Source organism: Phacochoerus africanus, chromosome 3 (genome assembly GCF_016906955.1).
Source record: "Phacochoerus africanus isolate WHEZ1 chromosome 3, ROS_Pafr_v1, whole genome shotgun sequence".
NCBI lineage: Eukaryota > Metazoa > Chordata > Mammalia > Artiodactyla > Suidae > Phacochoerus > Phacochoerus africanus.
Window position 1 is genome coordinate 101,086,742 of NC_062546.1, and position 27,724 is coordinate 101,114,465.

A 27,724-nucleotide genomic window follows, 5' to 3' on the forward strand; every position below is an offset into this window, starting at 1 on the left:
CTCTAAGAGGCATTCTGATTGTGGAGTTAAGAGGAAGAATTAAAGGATTTCCTATAAACATGAACACATTTTCCTTACTCTAAGAACAAGAAACAGGCAGAAATATGAGACATATTGGTTATTTGTCTCAAATGAAAAATCATAGGTAACTGAGCAATTTATATGAACTCAAGCAGTCTCTTTCTTATCAACCTTCTTTATTTTCTCTAGTAAAAATATCTGAGTAAAAGAATCATGATGTCATATATATAACTCAGCAGTCTTTAAACTCTCTGAGGCACAGATACTAATTTATATACTATTCACTGGAAACACAAACTAAGCTACAATGAGTCTAACTCTTCTAACCTTAATATTTCTACCACTGATCCTATTAGAATACTGACAGTGACAAGCATGCTGTCTTCTAAACTTTAGAGTTATTAACATACAAAGTGATCATAACATCAACATAAAAACAGAATAATACATCATATAAAGACAGGTAGTTGAGCACAGTAACATTTAAGGTACGTTTCCTTTAGAAGAGAGAATGATAGGAATTAGAGGGAATGGAAATACTGAAAGAGAAGTTGTGTTTGTTTTACAAGTGATAAGACTTTATTTAATTACTTGGGAAATAATTCCCCCCAATAATGTATGAACCTAAAAGGTACATAAAAATGACCAAAAATATTTTTAATTAATAGACTTGAAGATCATTTGTACTTTTTCCTTCAGAACATGAGTGCTTTCAGCTGGACAGTAAATTACAAACCACATTCAATCATGTTAAGACAGACAATCCATCTAGTTGCATTTGTGGTGACTCCAGGGGAAGTTATCTGTGGGAGTTGGGAGTTCTTCCTCACAGAGAAGTATTTTTTACTTATTTATTTAATAGGCACTTTTTTTTTTTTCTTTGTCCTTTTAGGGCTGCACCCGTGGCATACGGAGGTTCCCAGGCTGGAGGTCAAATTGGAGCTACAGCTGCTGGCCTATGCCAGAGCCACAGCAAAGCCAGATCCGAGCCACATCTGTGATCTATGCTCAGCTCACGGCAATGCAGGATCTTAACCCATTGAGTGAGGCGAGGGATGGAACTTGAAACCTCATGGTTCCCAGTCAGATTTGTTTCCACTGTGCCACGTAAGGAACTCCTAATAGGCATTTTTTAATTGAAAGAGAAAGAAATACTTTCTTTTTTTTTTTTTTTTTGGTCTTTTTGCCTTTTCTAGGGCCACTCCCTGGGCACATGGAGGTTCCCAGGGTAGGGGTCAAATTGGAGCTACAGCTGCCAGCATAGGCCATAGCCACAGCAATGCCAGATCTGAGCCATGTCTGCAACCTACACCAAAGCTCACTGCCAGCCTAGGCCAGAGCCACAGCAATGCCAGATCTGAGCCATGTCTGCAACCTACACCACAGCTTGCGGAAACACGGGATCCTTAACCCATTGAGCAAGGCCAGGGATCGAACCTGCAACCTCGTGGTTCCTAGTCAGATTCGTCAACCACTGGACCACGATGGGAACTCCAAGAAATACTTTTAACATAGAGTCATATGCCTTAATAGTAGAGTAAACTGGAGTCTCTATTTTTTGTCATAGCTTTTTGCAGTTTTTATTACAATTCTTTCCTGTTATTACAACATACCATGGTTCCCTAGTAGAATAATTTATGTGGTATAAAAACTAATAAATGATGAATAGTTAGAAGAGCATGAAAGAAGTTAACAAAACTTGCATAAAATTAGCAAAGACTGCCTATGTAGATACTTTGTCCAAACATCCAAATGCAGGCTTACATATTTGAGACAAGGAGAAATACACTTGACCTAATGGATCCATAAAGGAGATAGCTGTATGCAATATGTCAGGAAGGGCAAACTGGAAACACCTTTCTAAAAACAGACCAAAATATTGGAGATAACTCAGAAAAAACTATAGGGTGTTTGATATTTGAAAACACATAAATAAAACATTTGAAATATATAAATCTTATAGGTTTAACATATTGACTGCATAGTTAATTTACACATATTTATATTAATAGTGTAAATTAATATTATATATTTATTATTATATTACAGATTTACTAATATACAATAATATATATAATATTAATCTATTAATTAGATTTACAAATATATAATTTTTTAGCTAGAGATCTTTCTCAATTTATAAAATCATGAAGTATATAATTTATTACTGCTAACATTAGCATCAATGCCATTTTATTTCTCTAAAATTGCAATCTCTTTTGCCTACTGGCATTTTTTTTCTATAAGACTCTGTATGTTCAACAAACAATCTCTAATTAACATAGAATTTTAAAACCAGAGATTAAAGCCATATATATATATATATATATATATATATATATATATATATATACACACATATAAATACATATAAACTTATATATATATATAAGCTATATATATCTATAAAAGCTATATGTATCTATAAAAGCTATATGTATCTATAAAAGCTATATGTATCTATAAAAGCTATATGTATCTATAAAAGCTATATGTATCTATAAAAGCTATATGTATCTATAAAAGCTATATGTATCTATAAAAGCTATATGTATCTATAAAAGCTATATGTATCTATAAAAGCTATATGTATCTATAAAGCTATATGTATCTATAAAAGCTATATGTATCTATAAAAGCTATATGTATCTATAAAAGCTATGAATCTGAAAAGCTATGTATCTATAAAAGCTATATGTATCTATAAAAGCTATATGTATCTATAAAAGCTATATGTATCTATAAAGCTATATGTATCTATAAAGCTATATGTATCTATAAAAGCTATATGTATCTATAAAAGCTATATGTATCTATAAAAGCTATATGTATCTATAAAAGCTATATGTATCTATAAAAGCTATATGTATCTATAAAAGCTATATGTATCTATAAAAGCTATATGTATCTATAAAAGCTATATGTATCTATAAAAGCTATATGTATCTATAAAAGCTATATGTATCTATAAAAGCTATATGTATCTATAAAAGCTATATGTATATGTATGTATAAAAGCTATATATATATATATATATATATATATATATATAAGCTATATATATATGGGGGTTTTTTGCTTTTTTTTTTTTTTTTGGCTGCACCTGTGACACGTGGAAGTTTCTAGGCCAGGGATCAAACCTGTGCCACAGCAGTAACCCAAGTTGCTGTAGTGACACTGCCAGATCCCTAACCTGCTGCACCACAAGATAACTCCCATATATATATTTAAATATGTTCAGCAGTTTTGCTAAGAAATTCCAATTTCTTTGAAAGGAATATTCCTCTTTTTTTTTTTTTTGCAAAATTAAAGAAAAAAATGGATACAGTTGTACAGGTGCAATTTTTTTTCTTAGTGATAAATGAAAAATATAACTTAAAATCATCCAGGAAATATTTTTTTTCTTCATGGTAAAAATCATAGATCAAAAGAGAAAACTAATTGGAAATGGAATATATTATGATAGTGAAAACCAAAACTTCTCCAAAGAATTCCAGTATTCTTTCATGTTCTTCCCCCACCCACCTTCTAGGCTCTTTGTGTTAAGTGTATTCTCTGACAATATCAAAGTTTCTTTTGTTGTCTCTAAATTGTACTCATGCATGTACCTTTGTACTTTTTCTCTCAAATCCACAGTAGCTTAAAAACAATGGTGTATTATAACTTGACTTAAATTACCTTGGCAACACTGTCTTACAGATCTTGAGCAATTTGATGCCTATAAATGAAGTCAGTGATTGCTTTCAGGAAGAAGTTATGTTTTTTGTTATTAAAAAAATTGTCCATACATCTACAGTCTTTACTTTTGCTTTAGAGTAACTAAAATGCTCTTTTCTGATAATTCAATTCAAATGTTAATCCCAACTAAGTTTCAGAAACTAAGTATGTCAAATTTTGCTACCTCATCTATGATAGGAAGAACCAACACTTTACCTCACTTTCAAATTCCCTTGTTGGAGCTGTCCATCGTAAACTGATAAAATATCAAAATCTTCTTCGAGAGCAAAGGTATGGAATGACAACTGTATCCGATTACGCTCTCCTGTGATGATAATCCAGGTACAGTTCGCATAGTTGGGGTAACCGTGTGGAAACCCTGGGCTCTCGATGGTGCCATTGGGACCCTGCACTAAGCCTCCACAGTTCTGACCTGAAACGGAAAATACACAAAAAAGCATATGAGTTTGGTATATCTTGAATCTATTATTTTTTACATTGTCTCACCATTCGTGCTAATTTTTATAATGACTTATTTTGTAATCCTTCATGCACAAATATTGAATGATAAGTTATAGCAGTGTTCTCTGGTGCTAAAAGATAAAACTCTACCACTCCCTGTCTCCCAGAAAAAAGAGGAAAAAGAAAGAAAACATACAACATTTGGGAATTCTTTTTTAACAGCTTCATCCATATCAAACTGCCCATATTTGTGAAACAAATTTGGTGTCAATTATATGCACAGTATTATGATGAACCTCAGGCCATAAGTTCCTTGCTGGGGAAACTAAATTGACAGATAAAACCACCCTTATACCACTCACTAAATACACACACATATTAATATATCTGATGACTGCAATCTGAGGTAATATAGTTAGGTAAAACCACGATCAAAATTCAAACTTTTTGCATCCACACTGGTTAAAGTCCCATAAACCGAAGAATAAAATGAGAGCAGAGGAATCTTACCCAGTGGAAAGCAAAAGGTATTAAGAGAAATTGAACTATGCTGAAATTAGGAAGGATCCCAGCAAAATAAGGGACCCTCCAACACTTGATATCTCCTGTTTACTTGGTGGGGTTTATTGGATTACAGAGAAGGGAAGATGCTTATCTAAATGATGGTCTCCACTAAGAAAAGGCCCAGAATCAGAATTGGGCAAGAAGAGTTTTTAGCTTCCCCACCAGGTTTTATAAGGTAACCCACATTTCATTCACCCTCTTAACTGTAACTCCCCTTAGAGAGGAGGAATTAGGATAGCTCTTAGTGTTCAAGATCTACATATTTGATGTTGTGATTTATAATACGAAATGTTTATATGGTCCCTGTTCCCTCTGGCACAGAGATCCTAAATCTCTTGGAATTTCCTAAGTGATGGGGAGGGGCATCTTTTGTTATGTTAATGAGGCAAGTGTTGGACCAGACCTAGGGATGTGTTCCCTGGAGAGCTAACCCTGTGATTAGAGGGTTGAAACTTTCAGCCCTAACCTCCTGACCTTTGGGGAGAGGGGCTCGAGCTTGAATCAATCACCAATGGCCAATGATTTAATCAGCCATGCCTGTGTGATGAGGCCTTCACCAAAAATGCAAAAGGAGGGTTCTTGGAGAGCTTCTGGGTTGGCAAACACATGGAGATGCTAGGAGATGTGTGAGCTCAGAGGGGGCATGGAAGCTCAGCACCTCTTCCCCACATCCTGCCCTGTGCATCTCCATCTGGCTGTTGAATTCTTTACTAAACCAGTAATCTAGTGAATAAACAGATTTCCTGAATTCTGTGAGCTACCGAACAAATGACTCAAACCCAAGGAGGGAGCCCTGGGAGCCTCTGATTTATAACCAGTGCATCAGAAGCAGAGGTAACAGATTGACCTGTGAGGTGAAGGATACTCTTGCGAGTGTGAGCCCTTTACCTGTGGAATCTGAGGCTGACTCCAGGTGGAGAGTGTCAGGATGGAAGTGAATTACAGCTAGTGTCCTGAGCATTGCTCGGTGGTTGCCGTGGGGAATCCCACACCACCAGGAGAATTGAGTGCAGGACCCAAACAACATGGTGACAGAAAAGATGGGAGAGAGAGCGGAGTCCCACAAAACCCCCTCAAGCCCCTGATCAGGCTGGGACTCTTAACACCCAGCTTCTGTCAATCCTCAGATTCACGAGCAGTTCCAAAGAACAGGACCTTTTTTTTGGAGGGGGGGTAAATTGCAGCCCCAGGATTCTTATAAGGATCTTCTGCTGAAAGATAGCATCTGGACGATGAATGACAGCCATGCACCTGGACTACCATTTGTATTCCCACCATCAGGCAAACCCTAAAATCCCCCCCTTGCCAGTCTCACCAATCTGTTCCTCTTCTGCCACACCGTGGGCTTCATCCACCTACCCTTGCTCCCTGGTTTTCCTCCTAACCTGTTCCTCATGCCTCTGCTTCCTAGGTAATTCCTCCTGCTTATAAGCCTTTGAGGACATGAGACTTGGTCCCTGTAGTTGTTTAAATGTTTTCTGTGCATTACCTCAGAGAGTGCCTGCCACAACCACAGCTCAACCAGGCAATGAAAAATCAAGGGGGCTAAGAGCAGAACTCGGAGGTTACGTAACCTACCTTAATGAACAGGCTTGCATCATTTTAACTGTAAATATGATCATGTGAGGAACCAAATAACTCCTATCAAATCATTCCAATATTTAATTTGTCTGAGGTTAGCTATTAAGTAGCCTCTGAACATTGCTTGCTACATTTCATTCCTTCTTAATCTGGCCATTTTCTACCAGTATGTTTCAATGTATTTAAATGTTTTGACACTAAGAATATTAAGAATAATCTGGGCATTCTCAGATTATTGCATGTGATAGAAGTCCTTGAATACAAGTATCATCCCAGCTTTTATTGTTGAATGACAAACAATTATTTCCAACTACATTTTACACTTAAAAAAAAATAGTCACCATAGTAACTCTCAGGGAGCTCAAATTTTTCACACTAATATTATCAAATGCTTGGGAAGTTTGCTAAATCTTAAAAAAAAAGATTTAATGAAAGGGATTTATGAGTTTAAAACTGAAGAACTAATAAGAAGCACATTTTCCACTAAATTTAAATCTAACAATGACACTGTAACAAGTAGATATTAAAGCTGTGGGGTTTTGAAAGGTCTTTAAAGAAAATAGCTTTTCTGGTTTATCTAGAAATTCTTGCTTCACAGTAAATCAAAAAGTGAAGACTTGATTATAAATTGGAGGAAAGAAAAGTAAATTCAACAGAAAAGTGTCAGCCACAAAGGAGTTACTATTAGAGACCCATCATGGAGAACCAGATTATCAGATTTTAAGATTTTCTCCAAGGAATAACATTTGGTTATCGATTTTTAGAGTGAGTTTTGCAGAATGAGTTTCATTTGATCCATAGATAGGCTTTTCCAGGTGCCCCTTTAGAAACATAGGGAACTACTCAAAAGTTCTTGGATAAGTAACTGCCAAGCTTGACTACACAGTGCAAACAACTGAGGGATTTCTCAAGACTCTGTGCCTGAAATAGAACCCGATGGAATAGATCTGGGCTGAGAATTTTCAAGACAATTGTTTTTCCCAAGACAATCTTGAGAGATCATTTGCTACTTAGTGTCACGTTTTGCTATAAAGATGCAATAATTCAAATGATGTTTAATCAGTGCAAACCAAGTTAAAGAGACAATGGAACAGAATAGAAAATCTCCAAAACTGCAGAGATACAGACACTAGGTTTATGACAAAAGTCACACTGCAGGGCTTAGGGAAAAGGATGGTTTCTTCAGTAGATGGTGCTGGGCCAACTGGATCTCTAAAATAAATCTCAATCCCTGCTCCATAATATATACAAAATATCACACCCAAATGGACTGCAGACCTAAATGTAAAATGTAAAAAGGAAACAACATTAAAAAATCTTCATAACTGTGTGGTAAGCACACATTTCTTAAATGGCACACAAAAGGTAATCATCATAAAAGAAAACCATGAAAAGGAAATTTTAAAAAATAAGATGTATTTCTAATCCACATAGTCAACCAATGACCTATACACCATATAATGAATAAACCTCACAGGGCAATATAAGAAAGGTAACACAACAGAAAAACAATAAGCAGATGCAGCTGGAGATTCAGAATCAGGGAGGTATTTTTCTAAAATTAGAAAAAGAAAAAGTGACTATAAATTGTAACAATCTCCCAAGTCTTGACTACATCCCCAACCCCTGGTATTGATTTGTTCCCTGAAATCACAGCTGAGAGAATGAGAGGTGGTGAAGGCAGCCACCCTTTGCTGCAAGTACTCCCAGCTCATCATGACCAGACCTCACAGTCAGGAATATATTAGATCCGCCTTAAAACAGTGACAGAATATAGACATTCAGCAGCTCTGGATGTTCAGAAACTATTTGGAAACCCCAGCCCTTCTTTAGTAAATGTCCATTACAAAAAATTAAAAAAAAATTTTTAAATCAAAAATGTTTTAAAAATTGAAGTATAAAGTAGTGTTCAAACATACAAAAATCACTGGCAATCGTGTTACCAATCATGATGATTCCTTTCACTTCACTGGGCGCTTCTCTTGTCTACACTTAACGTTGTCCTATTACCTAATTAGTAGGTGAGCTATTTGTTCTGGGGTTATTATGTGTTTGCCAGTCCTACAGAAAGAACAGGAGACTGGAAGGATGGGATATGGAATGAGCCTTGCTTTGTTTGGTTGTTGATGCTGCTGTTTATTCTGAGAAGCTGCACAGGATCACCTGGGCCCCAGTGGGGAGGCCACAGGAAAAATCCCCGGAGTCCTAGGAGCGGCGGAGCAAAGGACTGTTAGACAGATGGGTGCCCACGCGGAGGCTGGAAAATTATCCCGGGAAAGGCAGTTCCCAGCTTTGAAAGTCAGTCTTGGAAGCACTCCGCTGAAAAAAAAAAAAAAAAATCATCCTGCCCTGCTCACTCCTGAGATGGCCTCTCCACTCTGAAAGGTCACCGCTTTTGAGTCTGTGCCTGGCCAGGATGCTAACTCTGATCTGTGCTCAGTTTAGCCCACACCTTTCATTTCCTAGAAGAAAAATTTCTCCAGTGTGATTTACCTGTGATTCATCTTGATTCACTGTCAGCACTTGATGAATGAACGTGCATATAAACAAATGCCTCCCAGATTTCACCACTTGTTGAAATTGTTCTTTCCCTCACTGCTGGACCTGCTAATCCATTCTTGGAAAGTAGCAGAAGTGGAGGACTTATTTGTAAATTCATGTACTAAGCCTCTGGAACACCTTTTCTCATTTAATTCTTGCACAGCCTTTCAGGTAGGAAGTAGCTTTGGCTACCTGTTGTAATATTTACTTATTATCATATAATTATAGTTACATTAGAATATTCAGCACAGTTTGGCTAGCTTTTTGGGATATTTACTCAGTTGAAAATTTATGATAAGGTAATGCCTTTGCTACATAAAATGCCTGAGAGCAAATATTTTGCCATCTGGGATGTGTTAACATGTGATTTGGTACTGTGACCCCCAGAAAGCTCTGTCTGTAATACTCAGTATGTGAAGAAACCATACAAGGAAAGGATATTTTGTCCTGAATTTACCAAGAAGGAAACAAGTCATGTGACAAATGACAGCCAAGACTATAGAGGGATAATTTGGAGATGAGAAAATTTGAGAAATATATAGTTGTCTTCCAACTATCTGACCTGATATTTAAAAGAGTAAATCGATTTTTATGTAAATATAGAGTATGAACAAAATTTGTGTTAGCTTCACAACTGTATCTCTCCTTGGAGATGGGCATCAAAAACAAATAGGTATTTATATCCTGTTAGCAATAAGCTCGGATTACCACAGTGGTTCATTTTGAAAACAAGGCAATTCAGGGAGATTTTTACAAAAATTATTATACTCAGTGGTTGTCTCCATTTATCCCCTACATCCATTCTATGAAAATAACAATTTACATTTTCATATATTATGTAACTGTGCAAATGAATCTTGTATTACTTTCTTATAACCAGATTTTTGACCTCTAAAGTTTCTTGTTTTAGAAGTTTTGTGGAAATAGACTCTACACCTGTAAATGTGCTACAAGACTGAAATTTCCCTCCTCCTATTGGATGTGACAATGCAATGACTCAGAAGTAAAAGAGAATGGTCCGCTGTGATCTTCACTTGAATTTTTCATCTCCTTTAATGACTAAGGAGTATGACATGCTTAGAAGTGGATCCAGAATTTCCAATATCAGAGGCCTCACATTTCACTGATGGCAGCAGAAGTGTCTCTGACCAGATAAGGACTTTGTGAAGCCATAAACAGATCAAATATGCATTAAGCTCTGCTCTGCATTATCTTCTATGGTTTCCTCTTTAGTTCAGGGCCTGCATTAGTTAGGAAGTGAAGAATTGTAGAAGGATCATGATGGAAAATGTCCTGATTTAGGTGTTTCAAAATGACAAGTCTGCAGGCATTTTCTAGGAAGGGCGTGCCCTGAAGGAAGGTTTAAAGGCATTCAGTTTCTCAGTGCATCAGAGCAGCTGCGTTTCAGCTACCTTAGCTGGCAGCCTTAGAGCTCTGGGTTCAGTTTTAATTACAAATGCTTAGGGGAGATTATACACAACATGAGCAAAGGAGAAAAGCCAGAGGCCCATGTGCCTGAGATTCAGCCCAAAACCCAGCTCCTCCCCATGCCCTCCCCCACTCAGGAGGCAGTCCTTATAGGACACACAAACCACAAACATCTGCATGCTATCACTTACAAAATAAAGTGGGGTTTTCACTAGATTGTGGACATATAGAGCACAATCTTTCATCACCTGTCTAAAGTTTGTTATCCTAACCACATGTAGGTTTGGTCTGCTTTATCATCATTCCTTTCCTCAAACACGCCAAGCCTGTCCCCACCTCAGGGCCTTTGCACATGCTAATCCATCTTCCCTGAATGTTCTTCTGGCATATCTCCTCATGTCTGGCTCTTCCTCCTGCAGGTCAGAGTGTGGGGTGCTCCTCATACCCTGGTCAGCAGCCCCTCCCCATCATCACTCACTATCCCATATCTTGCTGTGTCTCCATATAACATTTATCATGTGGTAAAAATATCTTGGTTGGTTATTTACTCACTCTCTCTGTAACTAATATAGAAACCATCCAAGAATGAGGAAACTGTCTTGTTTGTAACCCCATGACTAGAAGAATGTCTGGCACTGGGTATTCACTTACAGAGGCATGTGGGCAGGTTGGGGTACATGTGTGGGAAATGGCAGCGGTGCTATAAATTATAGATTGTCAATCCCCATATACTCTCCAGAGGAAAGAATCTGTAATAATATAAAGGACTGATCCTAAAAAGATCACTTTAATTATATTTTCTAGCCACATGATCACCTAGAACATTCAGAGTGTGCTGTTACCATTCTAAGAGAAGGATTTTATTATGTCAATCCTATAGAGCAGCCTGATTGGTGACAGCTCCTTAGACTAATTTAAATATTCCTTGCTATATTTGAAGCTGTTTTTTCTCCTACATGATCCTCCTTCATATGTTGGCATCTCTGCCTTTCCCTTCTAGGAGGGGTCAGGACAAGGTGAGGCTGTGATGAGTCAGACCTGGAATGGCTCGATGTGAGGTCAGTGTAGTTTCCTTAGCTACTGTACCCAGGAGAGGGGTCTTGAGTTAATTCTAGGACTGCAGTAGTTTCACCAAGTGAGAAATTGTTGAATTCATGGTAATAAAGTCATTCAATGTCTATCCACTAGGAAGAGTTGCGTCAGGACTCTGTAAATAGCACAGGGTCAAAATAAGTACTGCACTGTGGATCAAACAGAATGAAATGTGATTAATTTCAAGCATGGGGCACTGGGGATTGGTCAAGTTACCTGGGTGATAATGAGATTGATACCATTTTGTAGTAATTAGAGATGAAGTGTGGTTGAAGGGAGGTAGAAGCTGGAAGAGAAAGGATAGCTGCAGTAGGTTCAGATTGAATGTCTGTGTCTCTCCAAAATTCCTTTGTGGAATTCAATCCCCAATGTTGACATATTAGTAGCTGGGGCCTTTGGAAGGTGATGAGGTCATGAGGATACTTCCCTCATGAATAGGATTTGTGCTCATATGAAAGAGACCCCAGGGAGCTCCTTCCCCTTTTGACATGTGAGGACACAGCGAGAAGATGGCCATCTATGTACCAAGAGGATCCTCACCAGACTTGAATCTGCTGGCACATTGATCCTGGACTTGCTGCCTCCATGAGTGTGAGAAATAAATTTTTCCTGTTTATGAGCCCTCAATGCAGGAAATTGTGTTATAGTAGTCTGAATGGACTATGACAGCTACAGATGGTCCCCAGCTTGTGATTTGACTTACAACTTTGTGACTTGATGATGGTGCAGAAGCAATATGCAGCAGAAAGCACACTTCAAGTTTTGAGTTATTTTTTTCCCCTGGCTGGTAACAGGTGGCCTGATATTCTTTCATGATGCTAGGCAGGTAAAGTCACAGCTCCCTGCCAACCCCAAGATCACAAGGGAGAACAGCCAACATGCTTAACATGCTTACCACCATCCTGGACAGAGAGCCATTCTGTTTCACTTTCAGCATAGTATTCAATAAACTACATCATATACTCAACTGATAAAATAGGCTTTTTGTTAGGTAATTTTGCTCAACTGTAGTCTAGCACACATGTTTTGAGTGTGCTTCAGGTATAGCTAGGCTAAGCTGCGATGTTTGGTAGGTGAGGTATAATAAGTCCATTTTTATTTATATTTAAATTGTATATTTAAATATTTAAATTTATATTTTCAACTTACGGTGGGTTCCTTGGAATGTAATACTGAGATATAACCCTAAGTCAAGAAAGATCCATACTATTTTTAAAAAGGATATTCCACTAGAGAATCCCATGATTTTAAGAAAATTTTACAAGTAAAACAACCAGTGGGGTCTCACCCCTTAATGGCTCTCCCCTGCTTTCTTTTAAATGTCTGGGTAGACACTGCTTTATAGAAGATGCCTTCATGACACCTGTGTCTGGTTGGTGCTTTTGCCTATGTGGTCCTCAGCTCACACTGTGGTACTTAAAACACTAGGACTGCAGTGGCCAAATTATTTGACTTTATAGATTTTGAAGGATGAAGTTGGTTATATCACAAAACAAACAAAATTACACCACACAAACAAGCAAATAAAGCTGTACTTTGTCATGGTTCCTAGATCTCACTCTGAGACTCTAAATAGATGACTCTTTGCCCAAAACAGGCTACCATCTAAATTTGAGTCTTTTCTTTCAAAAACTTTGTCTGCATTTCTCTAGCTATTTTGAAGTCAATTCTACTTTGCTCATCGAAACATACCAGGCATTGTCAATTAAGATAATTCTCTCTCCATAGACTGCAGAATAACATTCTTAATTGTACATCCAATATTGCTTTATCTTTTAATGAAATACCCAGTGATGAAACACATTATTATCGGTCAGTAGAATTGAGTTGTTCCTCAAATTTGAAATAATGTCATTTCCTATTCCTGCCTTAATACATGAGAATTCAAAAGAAGTATAAATCAGTCTCAAGGTAATGGTGGTGAATCAATGTAAGGAAATGTTTCCCTTAAATAGAGCATTAAAATCTAAAATATTGATATAGATTCATTGTAATGCCATACGGTCAATTCAGTTTACTTGTTAACAAAGGTAAAATAAAACCATCGTCTGACTCCTCCCTGGGTGCTCAAATCCCCACTAGAAGTGGGGCCTATCCATCATCTCTACAAATGCTCTATTTTTCCCATTTAAAAAAATATATTTTATTGAAGTATGATTGCTTTACATTGTTGTTTTCATTTCTGCTGAACAGTAAAGTGATTCAGTTTTGTGTGTGTGTGTGTGTATACCGTAGGACCTTGTGGTTTACTCATCCTATATATAATAGTTAGCATTACCCAACCCCAAATTCCCAATCCATCCCTCCCCCACCCTCCTCCCCTTGGCAAACACAAATCTGTCCTCTGTGTCTGTGAGTCTGTTTCTGTTTTATATGAATTCTTTCTGTGCAGCTGGATTATCATCACGATTCTATTCCCCATGTCTTTCCTTCTTGAACAGGAGAGAATAATTTCTAGATCAGCAAGAGATATTTTTAAATTCTACTAGTATGTTTAGTTTTAATGTGCAGGGAGAGTTTAATTCTGAAGAAGAAACTGAAATGTTAAAAAGTCATGCTAAAATTGCATGGACCTACTATCACCTACAAAGCATGAAGCGAATGAATGTAAACTCTCAGAGAGAAGTGTAGGGAGAACATTCATTGATGAGATCCTTTGTGATTAGGGAAGATTTTCAGATTTAGAAACCAGAAGCATGGCAAAGCATAAACAGGTATTTTTTAACCTTATCAAAACTACCAAATACATCTAAACAGTAAAAAGTAAATATCAAGTGATTTCCTCCATTCTTTTAACACCACCCAGAATGAGTGGCTGAGATGCCAGATACATCAGGATCTTAAGGGTTATTTGGTAGATTTAATAAGAAAGAATTGTCTCCCTTAAGTTGTGTTTAAATTTAATCAAATAAGCAGATTTGTAATCTATTTGTCCCTTTGGGCAAATAGACCCCTGGGCCGAACAGGACTCCTAAAATGGTTCGGGTCTCGATTTAATGTCTCTCTTGTTCCCTTTTCCACGTGTGAATCACCATGGAGATGATTCGCCACCTAGAATCTCAGGGGCTTCCAGGAGGGAAGGGTCCACATCCCAGAATATCCTTCTCTCTCTCTCTCCCTCACCCCATCTCTCTCTCTCTCTCTCTCTCTCTCTCTCTCTCTCTCTCTCTCTCTCTCCACACACACACACACACACACACACACACACACACACACACACACACAGTGTTACCCTGCTTCCCTCACGTCTGGAGGAAATGATGTTGGGTTTTATATCAGGGTTTTTAGTGTCTTCCCAAATGAAAAACAGTATTTTCACACAGGAAACACAGTGGTTGCACACAGGAAACTATGATATATGTTATCATTTATAATGCTGACTTCACAGACAACCGTGTTTTATCTTTTAGCAGACTTCTGACATTTAAGATTGTGCTTTTCTTTAGAGTCTTCATGATTTTAGGTAGAGAACACTGAGAAATAAGGGCTTGACTAAAAAGCCCCATTTTGAAGGTGCTGAGATTTCAAGACCCCTCTCCCCACCCCTGGATTCAGTGCTGGGTGAGACCTGACACTGAGCTTCCTGTCAGTTACCTCTCAGGTGATAAGATGTGCTAGAAGGATGCAGGTCTGCTGTGGTAACGACTCGAGAAACCAAGGAATACAAAATCTCTTCACCATATAATCTGCACCTTGGCTACCTATTTCTCTTGGTCCTGAGCTCTTCTCACGAGCATCAATGGCCATATCTGTGTGGGCACTTGAAAAAAGTGAGACATTGTTGATAACCCATCATTATCTAAGTGTTCTGGATTGGAAGCCATACAAGAGTAAAATCCTACATCTGAGAATCTGTGACTCAACCCAGGTTCTCGGTGCTGTGTTCAGAACATGCTAAACAATCAATGTATGGGAGCAGGAAAGCTGGGCTGACTGCCATGTTCGATCCTCCATGGCAAGTGCTTTCCAGACTTTCTCTAGTTCTAGCAATGATCTTGATGGGCAAGCATTGTCATTGCTTTTTTTGCTGATGAGGAAACTAAAGAGGGCAAGTGATTTACCCAAAATCACAGACACCAAGGCCAAAGACCTCGGATGTGAATCAAGGTTATTTTGACTTCCACACCACTGCTCACCCCATTTACAACACAATTTAGAAGCCGTATACTATTACTTCCTTCTACTTTCTAAAAGGAATGGCTCCTACAAATTGTGCTACAGGAGCAAAGGGCAGTATCTGAATCTTAGAAACGTTCCTACTGCTGTTCAGGAGGAGATAGGTGACCATATAAACTGGGAGAGAAATAAAAGGCTTGTCTGTGTATCTGAGCTGAAGGCTGGATTCTGCTTTTTTGTCTCTCTGGGGGGTAAGGGGGTCATTTGATGAAATGAAAAAGGCTATTTTGAGTTATAGTTTTATTCCTTAAATAACTCTTATGAACCAAAGCCATTATGTGCAGGGATATATAGAAAGTTCCCGGGATTTCACTGCTATTTTAGGTATGGGACTGGGGGACACAGAGATTGTGTATACACAATTTCAGGAGGTGCTATTCACACACACTTCCCAGCTGATTAAACATAAGATAGTTGAGAATTTGATTGATATCAGAATTTCTCATGTCTCTAATGAGATAATGTGACCTCTCACTATGCAGAAACAAGACAGAAGACATTGACTAAATAGCTATGGAATCATAAATAGAACCAGAAGCTCCATTTATGGATTTGTTGCTCTAATTGATCTTTACCTGCACATCTACATCCATGTCTATTACCTTTCAACTTTTCATTTCCTCCTGTGCTACCGGCAAGAACGCAAAGTCATGGCTTCTGTCCCTTATTTTATCTTAGTTTTGTGTTGTTTCTGAAGAAATCATGCATGCTACTGAAATTCCATGCAGATTCAGATCTGTTGCCAAAACTACTTTGGCGAAAAGTAACTGCTAGTCTTTCAAATCTGTGGCCTTGAGTTGAAAAACTATGCAGTCTGTAGTTAACTTTGTGTATATTTTTATTTTACTGATTTCTAGTTATAACTTCAAGAGCACAGAAGGTTCTTCCTCTTTTAAATCTAGCTATGTAGTTAACTCTAGTTTCTATTCTCCTTTGTTTTACCATAGTTAAGCTTTCAAGGTTTTAGATCAGAAAAAAAGACCAGGGAGAAAAACAGCTTGTTTTCTAAAGAGTATTAACAGCAATGTTGATCTGTTTCACAAGATACTAATTGAATTTGCCTTGCTTTAACTCTTGCATATAAACCAGAAGATTATACTCATAACTTAAATATTTATAAAAAGAAGGAATATGAACATAGAGATAAGAGACCATTTGCAGTATTAACTGATCAAAGCTGAGCAGTAAATCAGAACTTTCAGATCTGTGGGAGATGTCTCTAGAAACTATAATGGGAAGCTCACTGAATGACAGTACAAACACTCACTGAAATGAGTATGTTGCTTTCAACTGTGAAAAAAAGTCATCTTTATATACAAAATTCCATAACATCAAGTGTGCACAAATTTGAGAATGTCATATAACTGGCCTAGAGCAAAGTGGAGATTTAATAAGTGATTTTAAAAAGTGGTTATTTATAAAGAGTTAAATAGCTATCTAAACGAGTGAAGGGGTCAAAAGGTACAAAGTCCCAGTTATAAAATAAATAATTCCTGGGGGTATCACATACAGCATAGTACTACAGATAATGATGCTGTTTCAAAGTTGCTAAAAGAGCATATTAACTAGACATTTTTGGCCATGCCCATGGCATTTGGAAGCTCCAGGCCAGGGACTGAATTCCAGCTGCAGCTGACCCAATGCTAGATCCTTAATCCACTGTACCAGGATGGGGATCAAACTTGCACCTCAGCAGTGATCTGAGCTGCTGCAGTCAGATTCTTAACCCACTATGCCACAGTGCGAACTCCTAACTAGACTTGTAGTGATCATTTGCAGTATATACAAATATTAAATCATTATGTTGTATACCAAAACTTACATAAGGTTATATGTCAATTATGGCTCAATTTAAAACCAATAAAAAAAGTTTAATAATTGGTATTTCCAGAAAATAAAGGCTTATAAAACCATTCTCTGATGGTGAATTTTAAATTGATAAGCCTGATGTTAAAATCCATAAGCCCACAGAGAACAGCTGCATATATGGATGTGCTGCTTCCCTGGACCCTGGGTTATTGTCAATTCCAGGCTTTTCCATGTTGCTATCTATACTCACCCGCAGAAAATGAAACTTGGAACAAACACAAATGGATCAGATAAGAAAAAATAAAATTTAGTGGTTCCTCTATGCAGAGTCCTACTTCATTTACTCTTTTTTAAAAAAACGATTTTTATTTTTTCTACTATAGTTGGTTTACAGTGTTCTGTCAATTTTCTGCTGTACAGTAAAGTGACCCACTCACACACACACACACACACATATACTTTCTTTTTCTCACATTATCCTCCATCTTGTTTCATCACATGACTAGATATGGTTCCCAGTGCTATACTGCAGGATCTCACTGCTTATCCATTCCAAAGGCCATAGTTTTCATCTATTAACCCCATATTCCCCATCCACCCCACTCCCTCCCCCATTTCAATCCCACCTGCAATCTGAAGTCCAGGGGATTCCCGCCTCACAAGGCACTTAGACATCTTCTCGGGAAATGTTCAGGGTCTCAATGCCTGCCAAGTGTATGATGATATTCTCTCATTATTCTCTCCACATGACACTCTAATGGGAGCCTTTTTTAGAATTTGTAATATTGAATGGACATGGTGTATGTTTATGGGGGTGGGGCTAATCGCTAATTTCATTCCTGAGCAAAACAGATATGCTTGACATTAAAAGGTTCCTGTCTTAGAAAGCATCCCAGCCAGCAAGTTAGGGACATTAAATTATGCTGAGGGTCCCAGTACTCCTTAATGACCAAAGAGTGAGGGATTTAATTCAACTCGGGGTTGAGGTTGAGTTCCCTCAAATATAGAGGAGACATTGAATTAGAAAATCTGTCTCAAATTTCCTCTGGGATATAAATAAGTCCTGTTTGAGTCAGAAAAAGCTTGAATTATCAATTCTTTAACATAATTTTTCAAATAAACTAGTAAGAGGGGAGATTAGGAGAGACAGAGGGAGAAGTGATCAATTCTATCCCTGATCATAAAGAACTAAGAGATGGCATTAACAGGAGTCTTCAAAAGAACCATCAAAATCTAAGGAGGAGATTGGGAAAAATTATAAAGGAAAATCAATTCAGACTCATCTCATTCATATTTGGAGACCAGGAATAACTGTGGAATTCATTTTGACATTTCTTATTAGTCTAACTTTTTTTTTCATTAAATTCTAGTTGACTTAGAATATTGTGTTAGTTTCAGGTGTAAAACAAAGTGATTCAGTTGTACATATATATGTGTCTATATATATATATATATAGAGAGAGAGAGATTCTTTAAAAAATTCTTTTCTGTTATAGTTTATTATTATCACTGACTATAGTTCCCTGTGCTATACAGTAAAAATCCTTGATGTTTATTTTATCTATGGCAGCCTGCATCTGTTAATCCCATACCCCTAATTAATTTATCCCTACCACCCTCCCTCCTTTCCCATTTAGTAACCCATAAGTTTGTTTTTTTGTATTTGTTTTTGTTTTTTGCTTTATAGGGCCACACTGCAGCATATGATGTTCTCAGGCTAGGGGTCTAATAGGAGCTGCAGCTGCCAGGCTACACCACAGCCACACCAACACCCAATCCTTAACCCACTAATAGAGGCCAGGGATCAAATCCTGAATCTTCAGGGATACTAGTTCTGCTCATTATTGCTAAGCCACAATAGAAACTGACCATAAATTTGTTTTCTATGTCTGTGAGTCTATTTCTGATTTATAAATAAGTTCACTTGTGCTATTCTTTAGATTCCACATATAAGTGATTTAAGATATTTACATCCAATATAGAAATACCTTAATACATAAAACAAATACTAACAGATATAAAGAAAGAATTTGATGAGAATAGTCTAACTTTATATTAGTAATGGTCTTTTGAAACAAACAATCCTTTCTGATTTTGAAACAATCCTCTCTGATTTTTAGCCCATTTCTCCCACTTTGGGAGGAAACAGGAATTCCATTAAGCGGGACAAACAGTATGGATTCCCTCAGCCCACAGAAGAGAATGAATATGTTGAGCTGGTCCAGAACAGAATCATCCCAGACTTAGCTGGCAGGGGATCCCCAATCACAGTGAACAGTGCTTAAGGTAATTATTTATGAGAGAGAAAGAGTCTTTTTTTTTTTATTACTCAAATGAATTTATCACATCTGTAGTTGTATAATGATCATAACAATCTAATTTCACAGGATTTCCATCCCACAGCCCAGGCACATCCCCCCACCCCCCAAACTGTCTCCTCCTCCGGAGACCATAAGTTTTTCAATGTCTGTTAGTCAGCATCTATTCGAGAGAAAGAGACTTGCTCCTTGTCAGAAGGTAACAGTTTTAGAGATCAAGTAAATGACTCTTCTAATCCTCAAAAATTTGGGAAGGGTAAAAGGATCATTTGATCCACAGACCACCAAGTAACTGAATGAAAGTTGACAATTACTAATCCCCAAGGAAGCTGTCTTGCTTTCAGTGGACGATTAAGAAGATGGATGGTTATTTTTCAGGCAGCAACAAAAACACATGAAATTTACTAGCTTTTCCCTATTACTGAAAATTCTCTTATTGTGTTTCAATTCAAAATAGTAACTTTTCCGTCACCATATGAATGCTAATACTGTTATTTTTTTCTCTAGGCACGGTTCTAATATCTTGAGTTTTAAATGAAGCAAAGACTTACAAGCAACAGACTTTCTAAAATAGATTTTAGAAACCCATGATCATGATTGTTTCTATTTGTTTCAAAATAGGAACTTTTCTTTGTGATTTATGACATGCATTAAAATAGTCCTAGATAACAACTCAGTGCTGTCAAGTCAACTGCAGGGGTTCCTCATCTCAGTATGATACTTGGGTAGTTAAGTTGCCCCAGGCTGAAAAGAATCATAGCACAAATGGCAAGAAGGAAGCATCAGAGGAAATTCTATTTCCAAACACATTTCTTTGGAACTCCAAAGCATGCTAAATATCATTTTGAATTTGAATGGAGGCTTTTGCAAATAACTGGTCTTTATCAAGTGCCATGCTCTTAGTATCCTGAGGAAGACAACATTTTTTTCCCTATTGTTATTCATTCAAAATGTCTCAATAGCCACTTTTCTCTGAGTATGTCCTTGAGGATAGTTTAGGATTAAACTGAGTTCATTTGCTCATGATTAGGGTTTTAATACCCAAATTTTAAGGTCTGCTGGGCACATGAATTAACTGTCCTCCAAATTCAAAAATAACTTCCATGAGCCCCTCACTACCCCCTTTCTCTCCCTTTGCAACTGGGGCCAATTTAACACCACATTTACTCAGTGTATGTTCTATCTCTTCTATTTGCCTATTGCATTGTCTGGTATCTTGAAACCATTCTTCTGGACTATTTTAGATCCAGGTCTCCTGAGATATCTAAAATCTTTCTCAAGAATTCAGCTCAGACATAAGGTCAGGCAAATCTCAAATGAATGCAGACATATGTGGAATGGATACAAATGGTTCTGAGATGTTATTTCCTTCCATTTGGAGGTAACCTCATTAGTATAAAATTCCTGGTCTCTCTCTACCCTTCCCTGCAACACACACACAGACACACACACACAGACACAGAGACACACGTGCGGGCGCTCTATTCTAGGAGAGGTAGAGTAAATTATTTCCTTGTGTATAGAAGGGGAAAGTAGAAATTTGAAGCATAAATCTTTTATCTCTCCCATCTTTAGGCAGCCTGCATTCTCTTGTATTCTTCCAAGGACATGTGTGCGCTTGCAAGGGTATGAGGGGAGTTTAATGGGGAAGAGAGAAGGATGATGGTCTAATGACACAGTTGACTATTAGGAAGATCAAATGCCTATAGGTATCAACAGTAGGGTACAACCATAGCTTAATTTGTAATAATGTCATAGGGAAGAGGAAACCTTACTCCATACTAGATTTGTTTCTTTTCCTTTAAGCTTTGAATTCTACTGCTTTTGCTTCAAGTTAAGAACATTGCCTGTAGCCTGAAATGTACAGGATAGCCCATGCCCAAAGCTCTGATCTTTAAGAGTATAACACTTTTCCATTCATATAGAGATAAAACGTTGCAGAAGAGAGAAAAAACACTTGTCTTGTTGGAGGTTGACAGGAACACTATGACCTGACCTGAGTGAACAAAGGGTTCCTAATACCTAGAAACTTGCAAAAGCCAATCACGCCCCTCCCTCACTTTTCCTTTGAAAATGCTTTGCTGAAATATTTCTGGGAGTTGAGGAATGTGGGACAAAAACCACCCCACTGTCTCCTTGCATGGCCCTGAAATAAATGTTTCTCTGCTCTAAACTATTGTTTTGGTACTGTTTGACCATAATGTGCACCAGGCACAGAAACTTGCTTTTGGTAACAATAAAGCTGCCTGCCAGATCCCATCAGCCTTATATTTTGCCTTATTTCTCAATTTATTCATAACTTAGGAAAGAAGCTTATTTACTGGCCCCCTTCTGCATAAACAGGCAGACAATTTTGGAATGTAGACTCTGATTTGCCAAACAGGAACTCTTTTTCTAGGACAACAAATAACTAATTATCACTTGAAAGTGAGGCTAATTAAGCTCTTGACACATAGACATAATTCCAATCTCTTCTAATGTTGCCTACATCTTCGGTTTGTCCATCAAAGGAGAAACTTTCTATTAGTCATTCTAAAGACTTTAAGTAAGACTCAGTTTTGAATCTTTGGGCTTGATCAAAATGTCTTTCCTTCGAGATAAACAATTTACCCTTTTCATGAATTTGTTTTGCTCCCTCCTGGAAATCTTTTCTTTGTAATTATAATGGAGCAGAAGCTCTTTTCAAATTAATATGCAGGCTGCTCTCAGGTCCCACCTGACCTCCTGTCTCCAAGTCACCTTCTGAGGCTTTGAAAGTGGCTTCCAGAAGACAGAGCAAAACAAAGCCAAGTGAATGTGAAAAGTAATTTTCTGCATGGAAATATGCAGCTACAGACAAGAATCTTGGCTTATTGTTAATTGAAGTAAACTCTTTGGTGAGCAGGATTTAAAAGAGAAATTCAAATTATACTTGCTTCCAATAACATTTTACGAAGAAAGAATTAAATTAATTAAATGAATTAAATGCTTGCCAAATTTTTTTACTTTTTTTTTTTAACTGCACTCATGGCATGTGAAAGTTCCTGGACTAGGGATTGAACCCATGACACAGCAGTGACCTAAGCTGCTGCAGTAATGCAGGATCCTTAACTCACTGCACCACAAGAGAACTCCTGGAGCAATTTCTATATATGTCACTTTGTGATATTTACTATAGGAAAATACGGCATGTAATCCCCTTAACAATTTAGCTGAAATAGCTAGGTAATGAAAAACCTAAGTAAGTCACAAAGAGATGGTAAAGGGAAATATCATTGAAAATATCATTTCAATAAGAAAAGAACAACTACTCATATTTACATTAAAATTAAAATCGATGTATAAAAATTAATTACTGAAAGACCCTCACCATCAAAATATAGATTAGAATTCAGCTAATTCACTTGTTGGGAATGGAAGAGAAGTGTTTTCTGTAAGTCATCAAATATTTATTGACTGTAAACAGCTTCCCTTGTTCTAGTCCCTGGGGTTCCCCTGTTCTAGTCCCTGGGGTTCCATCAGGGAAGGCAAGGGCCTAGCTCTTGGTGCTCCACTGCAGTGCAGAGGGTTAGACAAGAAACAACAAATGTATAAATACCAAATGATATGGAGATTGGAAGTGTTACGGAAGGAAAAATAAAAACCTACAGCAGAGCAAAGGGAAAACAGGCTGCCAGTGGTTTAAACCTAATTTAAATTAGGTCTCAATGGGAGGTGACTTTGAGCAAAGAAGCAAGTGAAAGAAAGGCCCTGTCAGGAGGGTTATCTGTATGGGCAGAAGGGAGGTTGTGAGCTCAGTGGAAGCAGAGGAAAGGAGGCTGGGAAGTAACCTTGGGGGTGATGAAAGTCAAACCAAGTGTGGCTGTTTTGGATTCTAGTATGGGTAGAGTGTGGAGACTTTGAAGGGCCATTGTTACATATTACTATATTATGGACTTAAAGCTTAAAGGACTTGACCTAAAATGATGAGAAATCTACCTGCCATTTAATTAAAAATCCATATCTCAAATATTCTGATAACTTTGGGTTTGTTCCATTTTCAATGCCGTATTCAACTTGCAATTGTGATCTTGTGAATAGAAAAATTAGTTGAATTTATTATAGAACAAGTCAATAACAATACCTAATAACCTTCACTTTAAAGTACAATGAGACAGTTCATCATTACTGAATACACTGAACAAATTCTATTGTTTGTTTGTCTTACTCTGTCTGGGTAGTTACCTGAAGGACTGATGTAAAGGGCTTTTGTTTGTTCTGCATAATATAACAACTCAAGGCAGAAAAGGGTGGACATTCTTCAAAAATATTTTAAGGCAAATAAACAACCAAAACCACCTAACACAAAATTTTACAGTTGAGGCTGAAATAAGAGTTTTAACTAAAGAACAACCCCCCTTGGCTAAGAAGACAGCTGCAGGCCTTTCCAGCTATGCTCCTCACTATACCACCCTTCTTGTAATAATGTAACAACTGTGTGCTCTCTGTCCAAGCCAGCAGCCCTGCTAATCAGGTACCCAGCATTGTTTATCAGTTCTGCTTCTGTAACCTTGCTTGCTCAGTTTCTTAGGGAGGAACACTGTCTGCTTGGGGATGGGGGAGGTCTGGGATGCTTACATGGGAAAATCAAGACCTTGTAGTGTATAAAAGTTACTGAGAACAAAGACCTGGTGCTCAGACTCTGGAGGTGACTCCTCTGAGCCCACACCGGTGCTGAATAAACCTTGCTTTTCCATATCTCCGAGTGCTGTTTGTCTCCTTCCATTGCCACGGTTTTTGTAGTTTCCTCAACAAGGCAAACAGTAAAGTACCAAAATTCTAGGAAGAAAAGCTGGAGAGAGAATTTCTTGGGGAAATTGGAACATTCATTCAAAATTGCCATGTATAGGAAATTTAAAAATTCACACGTGTCCAGGATAGGATGCATTATCAAAAAAGATCTGAAAAGCCCCTAATGTTTTATATTTGGTAGAATGCTAGAAAGCAAATAAAGCATCCAATTGGAAAGGAAGAAGCAAAACTATCTCTATTTGCAAATGACATAATCTTATATGTAGAAAATCCCAGAGAATAAACACACACACACACACACACACACACACACACACACACACACACACACGACTAGAGTTAATAAAAGCATTCAGCAACATTGCAGCATACAATATTAACATAGCTATAGATGGAAATACTACCCAAAGTGATCAATTAATTTAATGAAATACCTGTGAAACTTCCCACACTTATTTTTCTAGAAACTCTTAGGGACTTTCAAGGGGTCTCCAAGTAGCTAAAATACTATAAATAAAGAGCAAAGTTGAAGGGCTCCCACTTGCCAATTTGAAAACTCACATAAAGCTACAGTAATCAAAAGCGTGTGGTGTTAACACACTAAGCACTTATCAGAATGGCTAAAGTTAAAAAAAAAACAAAAACAAACAGTGATCATATCAAATATTAGCTAGGATGTAGGGAAAATAGATCACTCATACATGGCTGATGGAACATGGTACAGCCAGAGTGAAAACCAGTTTGCAGGTGTTTTTAAATCTAAATCAGTAACTACCATACAACCTAGTACTTACCTTACTGGGGGTTTTATCCTAGAGTTATGAAAACATGTTCACACAAAATCTATACACAGATGCTTATAGCAGCTAGGTTGGGAAGAGACAAAAGCTGAAACAACCCAGACACCCTTTAACCAGTGAGTGGTTAATGCAATAGTGGTATGTCTGTAACATGTAACACCTCTCAGCAATAAAAAGGGACTGGCTACTACAGATACATGTAATGACCTTGGTGAATCTCAGAGAACGATGCTGGGTGGAAGAAAAACAATCCCCAAAGTGACATACCATATAATTCAATTTATATAACATTCGATACAACAAAATTACAGAAGTGGAGAACAGATTAGCAGCTACCCCAGGTTAGTAAGTGGAGGAGTGGTCAAGAAGGACATGAGTATGGCTATAAATTGGTAAAATGATCTCTGCAGTGATGGAAATGTTCTGTTATGATGATTGTAAATGTTTCATGTCTACATCATTCAATGTCAGTGTTCTGACTGAGGTACAGTTCTCTGCCTTTTTAAGAAGTTACCACCTGGGGAAGCTGAATAAAGGGACAGAAGATCTCTCTGTATTAATTTTTATAACCACAGGTGAATCTGAACTTATCTCAAAATGAAAACTTTCCTTAGAAAAGAGAATATGGACTAAGATCAAATTCTTTCTCATAAGAAACTTAAATCTTGATCATCCTAAATCCCCAAAACTATCAGAATTGGGAATATGTTGGTGGTAGACAATATAAATTATCTAAAACCATTGTTAGCATGGAGATGAAGAAAAACAGCATGTTGCAATATGAAAGAGTATATATATGTAGGTTATATATTCACAGTTAATATTATCTAATATGATTACAGTCACTGAAGGAATTTCTACATATTTGCACTAACATATAGTTTTATCATGATATATTCAGCATCATTTTGCTCTGTTAGGAGAGTTCCATTTCATGAGCTAATACACCATTGACACATTCAGATCAAACAAACAAATGTGTTCAAGATTTCATATTAAAACAGAAAGTCAGAGATGGAGAAAGTACACACAAATCCAGCTTTCTGACATTTCAAATGCATTACAATCAAATGCGTAAATTTCAAAGGAAATGAAATCTCTCCAGCAAATCCAGAAACAGTTTCTAATAACTTGGCTTGTTCTCAAAGTTATGGAATAAATTTTTGATAACTCATAGCAAATTTAATAAACATTCCTACTAAGTAGACAAATAAGGGGTTTCTAAAAATAACAGAGTACTGAATTACTCAGAGGAAATGAGAAAAGGCACAGGGGGCAATTTTTAGGAACACACATTGTTCTTGAAATTGCTGAGGAAAAGGATTAGGTTTTACAAAAAGACCACATTGATACACTTTTCTTTTAATAACACTAATTTCTTTTTATTTTCTCCAGTGAGGCACTTTGTTTCTGCAGTCCCGTCCCTTCCCATCATGAAAGGCCCATCTGTGTTTTTCATGCACTTTTCCCGGTCTCCCTCATGAATGCTAATGTAAAGATGTGATTCATGTGTCCAACAGTGTCAGCCTGAACTGTTACTATTCCTCACATCATGTTTTTCAGAAACATAAAATCCTTTTCAGCCCATTTCCCAGTGTGTCCTATTTTTAGGAACATTGCCACACTGCATTTTCAAATTTTCTGCAATTACTCTTCACATCCACCTTGGCTGCATTGTATCCATTGAGTGTGTTTCCAGCTCTTTTCCAGGGGGGATGCAGGGCCTTGAAGCAAACCAGCTCCCTCATTATCAAACATTGTGTCCAGACAAGCTTCATGGTGTTGAAACGTGAATGACAGTGCTAGCCCCAAAATGAATTGGCCAAAAAAGGAGGAACGACTACAACAAAAGAAAAACAATATAGGACATTACTCTGGGCTGGTGAATAATATGGAAAAATGTGGCTACATTTTTTTTTTTCCTGCTACAGATACTTGCAAGCAGCCTCAGAGATTCTGGTCCTCTTGGTAAGCCTTAACCACATTCCTCCAGCCTTATTTTTGCTTCAAGTTTTCATGATCTTTATACACAAGCTAACAGAAGGTTAAGGCTGTGAAGAACTTTCAATCTCCTAGACAAAGCCTTTTGAGGTGCAGTTATCACTTTTTAAAAATTTTAGTTGGGCAGTGTTATTACATGTGGACTTAAATTCTATTTCACTAATCACTAATAATGTTGAACACAGTTTTGTGTGCTTATTTTTCATCTGTATATTCACTTCGGTGAAATATCTTTACATGTGTTTTACTAATATTCTAGCGGATTTTTTCTTTTAATGCTGATGAAAGCCCTTCATTTTAAAAGCAAAGAGCAGAGCAAAAATACCTAGAATCTATGGGTACATTTTCTTTCTCTGTGGGAATCTTTGGCGGCTGCTAAATTTTGCAGTAATGTTCTCAAAGATCCAGGCACAGTGAATTCCAGGATTCTGATATTGGTATTT

At 37.4% G+C, this 27,724-nt stretch overlaps 1 protein-coding gene across 1 annotated transcript in view; it reads right to left on the bottom strand.

Annotated features, from left to right (window-relative positions):
- CSMD1 (CUB and Sushi multiple domains 1) overlaps positions 1 to 27,724 on the bottom strand; it is a 1,865,356-nt gene that overhangs the window by 1,509,206 nt on the left and 328,426 nt on the right. Inside the window, exon 2 of the mRNA XM_047772241.1 lies at positions 3,956 to 4,172. Coding sequence (XP_047628197.1) covers positions 3,956 to 4,172 — 217 coding nt within the window. The remainder of the gene's footprint in view (positions 1 to 3,955; positions 4,173 to 27,724) is intronic.